At 39.5% G+C, this 12,003-nt stretch overlaps 1 protein-coding gene across 1 annotated transcript in view; it reads left to right on the top strand.

Moving 5' to 3' along the window:
• The first annotated feature begins 1,875 nt into the window (after positions 1-1,875).
• Positions 1,876-12,003, top strand: part of GALNT2 (polypeptide N-acetylgalactosaminyltransferase 2) — a 254,489-nt gene continuing 244,361 nt past the window's right edge. The window contains exon 1 of the mRNA XM_051993624.1: positions 1,876-2,183. Coding sequence (XP_051849584.1) covers positions 2,055-2,183 — 129 coding nt within the window. The 5' untranslated portion in view covers positions 1,876-2,054. The remainder of the gene's footprint in view (positions 2,184-12,003) is intronic.

The following is a 12,003-nucleotide window of genomic DNA, read 5'->3' on the forward strand; positions in this document are numbered from 1 at the left end:
GATAGCTACAAGTATCTGAAGTTATTATTGTGTATTGTCAGAAGAAAAAAAAAGCCCTAAGGGCCTCTAAAATGAAAAGATTTCGTTGATAGATGACAAAAATGATCCTATTCAGGAACGCATTATGATTGAAAGGTAATCAGGGTAAAACAACATCTATTGAGAGCTTATTACAAAAACCCATTGCATTAAAAAAAATGCTACAAGAAATACAAATTGTTTATGAGTAAGGAGGAAAGGAGGAGGAAAGGAAAAGGATGGTAAAATTACCTGCATTCTAGAAACACCTTGTTTACACTTAAATTATGCTTGTGCCAACAAAAGTAGAATGTGCCAACAAAAGCAGTTATTTTAGTAGAAAGAATACTGGGACTAGAAATTAGGAGAACTAGGGTTCTGGTCTTGGATTTAGTATTGACTAGCTGTGTAACCTTGGAGAAATCACTTCAGTTTTTTCTAACTCAGTTTTCCTCACTTGCAAAATAATGATGATAATTGTACTGTGTCATGGAAATTTTTTTTTTTTTTTAAGCTTTTGGAAATACTAAAGCACGATGTAAGTAATGGAAAGTCTTCTCCCTTAGACCTTGGGAAATGTGAACCCCCGGTGGACTTGGTTTGAATGACAGTTTCAAACACTAATAGTTTTTCATCTTAACTCTGATTCTTTCTCTCTCCTAAACAGGATTCTGATTTCACACCTATTGAAAGATGTTAAGTTTGCTAGCTACTATTTTCTTAGGGGTAAAAAAAAAAATCGACCTCTGAAGATATCTAATTTTTTTTCGTTCCCTTTACTCCATATTCATTTTTACATATACATATATATATATAAAACCGTCCCCTTAAAAAAAAAAAAACCCAAAACAGATCTGAGAAATTACTTCTTCAGCTTTTACCCACAAAGTCTTGACACCTCTGCTAAAAATATAACACCTGGAGAACAGGAACTTTGCACAGTGGGGGAAGGAAGAAACGGTGGAAACGAAGTGAAGTCGGGATAGTGGGGAAGTCTCGTCCAGGCGGAGTCTTGGACAAAAGAATTTAGGATTCCCCGAAAATAATTGCAGAGCTCTCCGCGAACTTCAAAGAACGCCCAAAGGGCGACAGTGATCCAAGCTTAGGAAAACCTTAGCTAGAGGTAGAGGGAGGGGCCACTGTTCCCAAATCACTCCCGTGCAGCGTTCCGCGTCCAGTGTGGACCGCCTGTCATTCACCCCGGCCGAATGTGTGCGCGTGCAAAGGAGAAAAGAGAGGCTGGCGCGTGTGCGGGAGCGGAGGGGAGGGGGAAAGAGAGGGTAAGGAAAGAGCACAGAAAGAGAAGAGAGGAGAGAAGCAGAGGGCAAGAGAGAGAAAGAAAGAGGGAGAAGAGATAGTGGGAAAGGAGATAGGAAGTAGAAAGAGGGAGTAAGAGGGAAAGAAGTAGAGCGAGGACAGAAAGAAGAGAAGATAGGAAGAGAAGAAAGGGAGAGAAGAGATGGAGAAGAAGAGGAAAGAGAGGGGGTGGGGAGGAAGCCGGCGGGAGAAGGGTTAGGGGAGAGCTCTTCTTTTCTTCTCCGCCTGTCTTGTTCCCCTCCCCCGGCTGAGCCCCAGCGTGCTGCAGCCATGGAGACATCTCTAATCCCCTCCTCCCGTCCCAACCCACCAGCCCCCACAGCAGCCGCGGATTGGTCGCCCTTTGCTCCCTGACCCCTCTCGGTGCTGATGTGGGCCGCTTCTTCCTGCTTTGGCCGCCGCCGCCGCCGCCTCTGGCCTGGGAGGGAGGGGAGAAGGGAGGCGGGGGAGGCTGCAGACGGCAGAGCCGCTGCGCACACCCGAGGGGCGGGGGGAGCTGGCTCGGGCGCCGCCGCCGCCGCCGCTGCCGCTGCTGCAGGAGGAGCAGCCGCCGCCGCCAGCGCCGCCACGGCCGGAGGAGGAGCCGCGGGAGCCGCTGCCGCCGCCCTCCGCCCCCTCCCCTTCTCCCTTCCTCCTCCTTCTTCTCCTCCTTCTCCCCGGCCGGAGGGAGGACTCCCGGAGCAGCCCCGGCGGCCGGAGCGCCCCGCCGACTCGGGAGAATGCGGCGGCGATCGCGGATGCTGCTTTGCTTCGCCTTCCTCTGGGTGCTGGGCATTGCCTATTACATGTACTCCGGAGGCAGCGCGGCGCTGGCCGGCGGCGGGAGCAGCGGCGGAGCCGGCAAGAAGGTGGGTGAAGAGCGAGCCCCGAGCTCTGGGTCCCCAGTCCCTGCGCACCGCGGGTCCTGGCGCTTTGGGCACCCGCTCCTCTCTCCTTTGGGAAATTGACTTGAAATGGGACGCCTTTGATTACCCCCCTTCCCCGGCTTCTCCGGGGTGGGGGCTCGGGATTCTTCCCGACTTGCTCCGAGGTCCGTCCTGTCTCATTCCGCCCTCCTTCCACTTCCCCAGGACCTCTTCCTCAAGAGTCTCGTCTGTCTGGTTTGTCTGTTTGTCTGTACGATGTCTGACTTACAACCTCTCTTATCCCCGGGCTGTTTGCGGGGCGAAAATCTAGGAAGAAGCCTTTTGATTTAATTTATTTTTCCTTCGAGTCTTCTCCCGAAGAGAAAGTGTTGGAGACTTAATTTCTCCTCATCGTTTTAAATCTATTTCTCCTCCCTGCCCTTCACTCCGCAGTAGGGTCCTCCCCGAGCACAGAGTAAGAATTGGCCCCTTTGCTGTAATTAGCTGAGATATAAAAATTGCAAGGTGGAGGCACATCAGACCCCAGGGGCCTTTAAAAGGCAGATTGCTTTCTCTCTCTCCCTTCTCTTCTTGGTCCTCTTTTCATTCAAGTGGATTCCCTTGTCCAATTGCAGCAGCTTCAGCCCGGCTTCTTGGGAAGTTTCTGGGGAGGAGGGTCGGGAAAAGACAAAAGGCAATGGGTAAGAGAGGAAGAGAGAGACTGTTGCTTCTAAAATGCCATATATTTTGTAGAAACAAGAGTTTAACTTGTTTCTTAGAGGTCCTTTCAGCTGCATGACACTAGTTGCAGTCTCTCCCTCTGTCTCTTCCCTTCCCCTTCCCCCTCAGTCTGTTCTTTTTCCTCTCTCTTTCACTCTGCTAGGGAAACCTTGGTTTTTCTGCCGAATACAATCAACACTTTTTCTGTTTCTTTTGGGGAGCGGGTCACCACTACTTATTCTGTAACCCAATTCCCCCTGGAGTAGAAACTTGTCATGTGTATGTTCTTCCCCTAGGAGCCAGTCATGTTCACGTTTTCTCCTTTCTCAATTTCTTAACAACTGGTTGAGCTGTTTCCTTTTGCTTCATCCCACAGCTAAGTGAAACATGTTCCCTCGTGCGCCTTAATTTTCCAGGGCCTCTTCCTCGTGTTGTACCGATGTTTGCCTTTCTTTTTAAAATTACTTAGTGATTCGTATATAGAAATCATGAAAGCTAAACTAGGCATATGTTTTACCAAGCACATAATTCCAGCTTTTTTTTATCCGTATCTGTATTGAAATGCTATCTTCAGCATGAACTAAATTCTGTACTCCGACGAAACAAAATGCAGTGAAGCAAAAGAGAGTCCTATTGTAGAATGCATTGTTGTATATTGGTACAGATTTTGTGTTTTTATTTTTTTTTAATGGCTTTCTAGCTTTAAAAAATGTGGTGCTATCTTTTTTTTTTAAAAAGCAAAGGTACCCATCATTATGCTGACATTCAGTGTCTGACCAAACTCATAGTTAAAGTCTAGGTTAAAGGTATCTGATACATTTAAGTTTCATTTTATGTGATTAGTTGTAGCAAGAGTGTCTCCTCTTGTTGTAAACCAAACACAGCTAATTAGAAACTGACAAGTTTGGCACTGAACTTCCCCTTTAATCTGACTCTTGAATGTGTAGCTATTTGGGTATGGTTGCTTCATTCATTCTCTGTTGGATGGGTTATCAATGTATCTAGGCTATCTCTTGGCAACTTAAATCGCTTTGCCCCATCTAGAGGGACTGAAATGAAAGCTTCAACTTTCTACAGACTTAAGATGTTTCACAGTTCAGTTCCCATTTCTCTATGTTATAAAGTTTATTTAAAAACAATAATAATGCATTAATGAGTGAATGAAAAAGTATATATTATGCCATTAAGAGCACTAAGAGCAAATCGTTAAGAGTACTAATAGTATAGCGAGAGTTCTTGTTTTTAAGGGGCTCACATTCTTATAGGGAGAAACAGCATAACTATTATGTATGGAGAAGTGATTTCATATTTTTAATGAAAAGTTTTTAAATGGGTTGCTTTCCCCAACCTCTTCCACCAGCTAAAAAGTGATCTCCATGCATTTAGTGTTTTTGTAACATTTACTTGAAAGAATTGAGGAAATAAGCATTTTAAAGCACCTACTATATATCAGACAGTGTTCTACCACTTTACAAATATGATTTCATTTGGATAACAACCTTGGGAAGTGGTAGTTATTGTTATTAATTCCCATTTTATAGTTGGGAAATCATATGGTAAAGGAAACTAAGGCAGCCAATTAAATGACAGAGCTAACAGGTGTCTGAGGTTAAACTTGAATGTGGATTTTTTGACTCCAGGCCCAATACTATTCACATTTTAAAATATAGGTATCCCCAATTCCTTGCACGTAGTAAGTGTTTCATATTTGTTGAAATGAAACTGCATCTTAGTTCTCAGTTGATTTGTAAAATGAAGGGATTAGATTTAAGAGTTTAGATCTTCCCAGATCCTTTCCAAATCTGTAATGAATCTATAATCTATAATCCATATTTATAATTGTATGGATTCTTTAATTAAACTTTTTGTTGATATCTCCTCTTTGATTTTATGAACATTAAAAATTGAGATATTATGCAGAAATGCAATGGGCAATATATAAATGGCAATCAGTCCATTGCTCTGTATGTTATTAAGCTGGGATTTGTTGAACAATTGCTCATTCGATAAGTACCCTGCCTGTGATAAGCAGAGGTACTAAGGCAGAGAGTGATGAAGACACAAAAATAAATAAGTTGTACTCCCTGCCTTTAAGGAATTTAAATTTTAGTACCTAGGAATCTTGTGCCTAAGCAGGTTAGAAAGTTCTGGTATACATGCTGAGAGGACCTGAAGGATCAGAAGCTTGTGGTGAAGAGAGAAACCAGTCAAGTGCTAAGTACCATACAGAAAAATTGATATTCTCTTCCATCATTTTGCCTATTATAATAATTGATGGGTGTTTTCTTGTGACCTAGTGATTCTTCCAAATAGCTAGTCCTTTGTGATTGCACAAACTGGAAGATTCAACTAAATGATGGTTTCAGATCTTCCCTGTTGACCTCAGATGTGTAGCCTCAGATGAAAAATTCAGGACATTTGTTTTGGGCTAGTGGCAATAGGAAAGTACAGAGACCATGTAGAAACAAGTGGGGGGAAATTAACAATTATACATGGGTTGGTGATTTGGGATTCTATTCTTTCTGTCAACGAACCATAAAATTTAATCCCAGCCCTCAGAATGGTTTAGTGATTGTCTGTAGAGGAAGAGGTGTGTAAATGAAATAGCTTCTGAAATTGCAGTAAAAGACTCATTAACTTCATGTGTTGGACCCTGATATAAAAAGTAAAAGAACTCGGGCTGTTTGGGGAGGTGGTGTGTGTGAATAGAATCTCCTGCTGTAGTGAATTTCTTGATGTAGTAGAAAAATTGTATAGTCCCAGTTATTCCTGAATTGTTTCAGTGGAGTTATGGTGCTGGAAAATCCCTCCCAAACTCACCTTCATGATTAAGTCTGTTAATAAAAAGTTTTTTCCACCCCACATTTAATATGCATAACAAAGTTTAATATAAAACAATAGAATAAAAGTAAAAGCAAGATTTAAATAGTTGTGTACAGATATTCTTTGTGTAAATGGATCTAGATTTTTTTTTTCCACTAGTTGCACAAGAGTGCAAATCCAAATTTTGTCTATTTCTTTACATCATCAGGTTTTCCATCTGGGAAAATAGGATTTGAGTTGTTTGCTTTTTTGGAATTGTCTGACTATAGACTGACTTGTATTTCTGCTGCCTCAGCTATCCAGCCAGAGCTTGTCATTGTGTGCCCTGCCTATTAAATGACTTATCACAAAACAGTTGTTCCCCTTTAGCAAAAGTTAGGAAGACAAGCTGATCTCGGTTTGCAGATTAAAATATAGATGCTGAAAGCCATCACAGATATTTCTTCAGAAAGCAAGATTATTAATAATTTGACTACTGGTGGGTGGATTTTATTTTTATTTTAAATTTTTTGGATTTTTTTGGAGGATATGAATGTGTGCCAAATCAACTTCTGTATGACATTGTTTAAAATTACATTTCATTTACATTTATATGGAATTTTCCCCTTCATTTTGCTCTATTCCAAAAAAATTGATGATTTGTGTTTCAAGGATGCCTTTTCTCTGTGCATCTCTGATGCTTCAAAAATTTAATCATGTTAAGGCTCCCAACTTTTTTATGATGTTAGCAGTTGATGGGGTAGGAGGAAGGGAAAGAGAAAGAGAGAGAGAGGATTTTTTAGAATTATATGTTAAAATGCAGCTGCCTCTGGGTAGTGCTATTGTTTAGTAAGGAGAGTGGAGCCTACAAATCCTGAAGAGTGAGCTATACTTACATAGTGCCTTTTACCCTCATCTCAAAGGAACAGCTTATAAGATTCTTATTAATCAGCTCAGCATCCTTGTGAAGTAAGTAAAAGCTACTAGCTAATGGAATTACAGAAACACACAGCTGATAATTGACTTCCCCAAGGTAACACCACCAATTCTTAATTTTGTCAAACCTTATGCTTCTTTGAGTTGCCCTTGTTCCAGGTAGTAGATCAAACTTCCTTTCTCTATCTAGAGAAGTTAGAGTGATTGTTTAATTAATTAATCAATTAATTTAATTAATCATTAACCAATTTTTTTCATTTAGTGGGATTATGATTATTTGAGTTTGGTACTGGTTTTTAACTATTTAGCATTTCTGTCATGTTTGTGTGATTATTTACCTTTTTTTTTAAACACTCATAAGTGGATGCCCTTCTATTATGTAACATATGGGACTGTATATAGCAATAATGCTGCCTGCTATATTAGCTATTTGCATGGGTGACCAAAATGTAATGACTAATATATGTGTACCACTGTTGATAGGTATGATATCAACAGCATGGATGTATGTATGTATATCAACAGCAAGTAGTCATATGAAGTTTCACATGGATAATTTTATAATGGACTTCTCTTTCTGTGTGTGTCTCTCTGTCTGCATTTTTGTCTCTGTCTCTTTTGGTTGTAGCACATGGCTACCAGTGGTAGAAACCATCTATTACCTTCAGCTTCTACCTCCACAACAACTTCATTCTACCTCTCTTTGGTCAGCTTGTATGCAGTTGCTGTTTTTTTGGGTTGATTGGAGTAGATTAATCTAGCTGGAACCCTTTTCAGAATTGAATGTTTTGCAGATTGCCCCAGACTTTTTTTTTTTTTTTTTTTTTTGCTTGTTGTGTCCATAAAGTAGTAGAAGTAGCTGAACTAAAGAAGGTATTGAGGGTGATTATAGAGTAAGGATAACAATCTCTTCTTCAGGATGGGTCAAGGAAACCAAATAGAAGATATAGATATCTGTTCTCAAGTCTTCTCAGATATGGAATATACTGTGGTTGAGAGAACAGACCACTTTCCCCCATCTACCTTTTTAGGCCCTGATCCTATCTCTATATACTTTATCCATTGTTCAATCTTGCTTGTCTTGTCAAAAAGTGTAGTGTGATATAATCACTGGGTCTGTGTCTAACCTGGGGTTGATCCAGTAGTTTTAACCTGTGTCAGCAGCACATTTGGGGCTATGACCATTGTTTGGAAGCCAAAAAAAAAAAAAAAAAAACAAACCCAACAACAACAAAACCATGCTACGTATAATTAGGTTTTCTTTGCAGTCAGGAGATTTAAAGCAATGCCATTCAAAAAGAAGGATTTGGAATGGTAATAAGAAGAGCTACAGAAAAAGGGACTGAATAGCCAGGGAATGTGGTTAAATGATGACACAATCTAAATTTGTCTTTTTAAAGAAAAAAAGAAGAAAATAAAGTTTTCCAATTTATAAAGTTATGTTGCTCAAGCCTCTGGGTGCTTGAACATAATGAAAACAGATTGTGAGTGATAAACAACATACAAATAATGAGCTATTCCCTTGACCCTCTGGCAAAAATTGAGAAGATAAGCTTTGCTCAGCACGGAGTAGGGCCAGCTACTGGGAATCTATCAGATACCACGCTATGGGGTGTGGAAGCAGAGGATAAGAGTTAGAGATTGTGAAGGGAATAGTTTTCCCCTTAAGTTTTCCATCCCAATTGCTGAAGTCCTAAACTTAGGTTCTCTTAACTAGAGGACTCTCGCGAGTAATAGGAATTTTCATAGAAGCAACCAGAATAATGACCTTTTTGGGGGGAGGAGGGAGGGCAGGATGTGGTTGAGGAAAAGACATGTATTGGCTCTTTTTGCCATCTTTATTCCTAGAACCTCAGAGATTAAGAAATGCCTTTTTTTTGGGGAGGTGGGGAGTGGGAGGGAGTGATAGTTACAGGTTTAAATGCTAAACCAGATATTTTTTTTCTCCCTGTTTTCTGGTAAGCCAGGAGGTTGTGGTTGACTTAATAGGAGGCATGGTGAAATTTGCTTTGGACCAACTAAGATATGTGGGCAAATTTATCTTTGAGGCCATGATTGTAAGATTCATAGAAGCTGGAGAAGTCATAAATATTGGAAAGTCCAGCAGTCTTCCTTATATTAGAAAACAGTTAAACCTGCTTCTAGACCATTTTGCTCTTTGTCTGCTGCTGTTTTCTTCTTTTCTAACAAGGTAGCTAACTTTTTTTTTTTTCTTCTGTACATCGGACTCTTTTTGCAGTCTGATGAAACATTTCTCAGAATAATGTTTTTAAGTGCATTAAATACCCAGGATTGCAAAGGAAACAAAATTTATTGAAATATAATCATTGAAGTATTTTTAAAAACTTTTAAAAATTTTAAAAAAAATTTTGAAGTAAATAGCTTCTAGGTTTGGAAACTCTGCTAAGTTTGTTGTTGAGGTCCCTACTCTTTAGGCTATGTGTTTAGAGAGGAAACTGAGATGTTTCTAGGAGCTCATTCTAGTTTTGGTTAATGGGAAATAGGCTTCCCTGTTGTGGGACATGATTAGGTTTTCTTTTGGTTGAGTAGGGGAAGTCAAAAATGAATCCACCTGACACTGAATTCCATGCTAGCAAATAGCAAGATTTGATTCTAACTGATTTTCTCAGCTAGAATGACAACTATTTGTACTTGATCTATGGTTACTATCAAGATTATTCGGTCATTTACATTGTGTTGTTTCTTCTGGGGAATCCTTAGATATGGATATGGGGAATGTTTATAGTTGTTCATCTATAAATTTAAACCTGTTAAGTCTTCTTCCCTATTTAGGTCATCTAGGTAGTGTGCTACACGCTATGTGCTCTAACTTTGGATGTGACTTAACATCTTTGACTTTTAGGTCCTCAGATGTAAAACTAGGGGATTGAGATAATATGATTTCTTAAGTCCTTAGAACAGTGCCTGACACATAATAAGTATTTATTAAATGTATTCCCTTCTTGTTCTCCTCTGCCCCCTGATTTATTCATTCAGTCCATTCTGGCTTTTATAGTCCTGTGATCAGAACAGCCAGACCTAGATTCACTGGTCTAGGAATAACAAGATGGCTTGGGTTCCAATTCTATTACTTATTAATTATGAAATATGCAAGAATACATAAGGTATCTAGGTGGCACAATGGCTAGACCATTGAACCTGGAGTCAGGAAGACTCCAAAATCTTAATAGTTGTGTGACACTGGGCAAGTCATTTAATCCTGCTTACCCTAATTTTTTCATCTCTAAAATAAGCTGGAGAAGGAAATGGCAAACCACTCCAGTATCTCTGGCCAAAAAACCCCCCAAAACCAAAAAACAACTAGGATCCCAAAAATTTGGGCACAACAGAACAACAAAATCTTCAAGAAGTCGTTAACTTGATCTTTATTTTCCCCATCTGTAAGATGAAGCTGATAAACTTTTTAACAAAACAATTAAAAATGTTTATTAAGCTCTTATCAAATGACCTCTGTGGTGCCAGCATATCCCATGATGATGGTATACAAAGGCAATATGATAAGTTTATTCTTGGGATTCTTGGGATAATACAATGAGATGAACAAATGGGAAGATGATTTTTTAAAACTAACTTTTATTCAAATGTAGGGCAAGAAAAGTGGTATCTACTTCTAAAATCTGAGAATTCTGAATTTTGGGAAGCAATAGATGCTCCTATTAGTTGGTGGAACATTCTTTCCTGCTACTAATCTTGAGTGCCCTGTATTTCCCAGTTTCTAGGCAGGTACAGCTATGAAATGTTCTACCCTTCTTCCTGTGCTGACTTTTCCCTCCTTACATCTTGTGAAATATTTGGCATTTCTTACAACATTTAGTCATGTATTACTGGCATTGGGAACTTGTGTCATTTTATACTGATTGGGTGTCTCAGCCTGCTGAAATGTGGATGGCAGGGAAAAGTGATGAATTATTAGCTTGGAGTTAAAAAAAACAACAACAACCAAAAAAACTCAAAACCAATGATGTATAATCCCACTCATAGGCTTAAATTTGAAGAGTTTATGTGGTTTGGAGGTCATGAAAACGGGGTGTCTTGATGAGACTTGTAAGAATAAAGAATGCAGTGGAAAGCTATTGCTTGAAGAGTTTGAAATGGTGTGATTACTCTTGCTATGGCAGTCTGATAGAGAGATGGGGTGAATATCTTGGTGAACTCCTCTAGCCTCTATGACTTATATTCCCCAGAAATTATTCTGTCCTAGTGCCCAAGGTTTGATTCTGAATTATTCCCAGGGTTGTAGCCTGATTTGAGTAGTAGTCTGCCTGGAGATTTTCCTTGAAGAAGATAATTGTGGGGGTAATAAGTGACCTTCACTGTCATTCATTTCTTGAATTAAGTATTCATAGGTAAAGATCAACTGACTACATGGTCTACAGTTGTTCTGCCTCTGAAAATACAGCAAAAAAAAAATTTTTTTTAAAAGAAAAACTGGTTCTTATAATGTAATTCAAATCCAAAAATCTGCTAACTACAAATTTAAGGTAGTCAGATACTTTCTCTTTTCAAATCTCTAACACCATATCTCCATTTTCTGTTTAAATTATTTTAAATTATTGATTATTGATGCTTTCTTATTTTTAAAGCAATCATGCCTTGATTAATCTTTCTCTCCTTCTTAAACATGAAATCTTTCCTTGGAATGAAGAAAAAACAGTTAAAACCAAGTGTTACTCACATCTGACAACACATGCACCAATTCACTAGTCCCCTATTTCTCTAAGAACCAATAAAAGCATGGAAAGTTCCTCATGTGTCTTCTTAAGCCATTAAGGATACTCTTAAGTTTTCAAGATCTTTCAAGGCTCCTGAAGGGCTGTGTGGGTAGGATCACACATTTCTAATACTATTCCTGGTAACTTTACAGGAAAATTTCCCCTGCCTGCTAGGCTCTGATGCGGCAATCTCATGTAAGTGACCTACTCTAGAAGAGCTCTAAGAACAGATGTCATCCTGCTTGCATCTTGGATACAAAAAGAATAATGGTATTTGCTACTAATGCTTGCTTAATATCAATGTCTGTCAGTTTGATTTTTGTTAATGTTAAATTTTGACTTTTTGCTATGGAATATTTTTTGGGGTGGGGAGCTCCCCTTCTTTTCATACTTGCCATATGTATGTTTCCTTTGGTCACTTAGGTAGTTTAAAATGGCACCTCTGTGCTAAGTGCAACAGTGAAACCAAGCTTGTGCCCCATGGCTCACTTTACTTTAAATCTAGGTCATCGAATTGAACCTTATCTTGGTTCTCTTTTCTTTTTCATTCATACTCTGGTCCTTGTAAAACCAAGAACAAACCAGGTCACTCTCCCCTTACCCTTTTCCCAAAGAATGTTGGCTATGCTTGG

The sequence above is a fragment of the Antechinus flavipes genome, chromosome 4 (assembly GCF_016432865.1).
Source record: "Antechinus flavipes isolate AdamAnt ecotype Samford, QLD, Australia chromosome 4, AdamAnt_v2, whole genome shotgun sequence".
NCBI classification, from domain to species: Eukaryota; Metazoa; Chordata; class Mammalia; order Dasyuromorphia; family Dasyuridae; genus Antechinus; species Antechinus flavipes.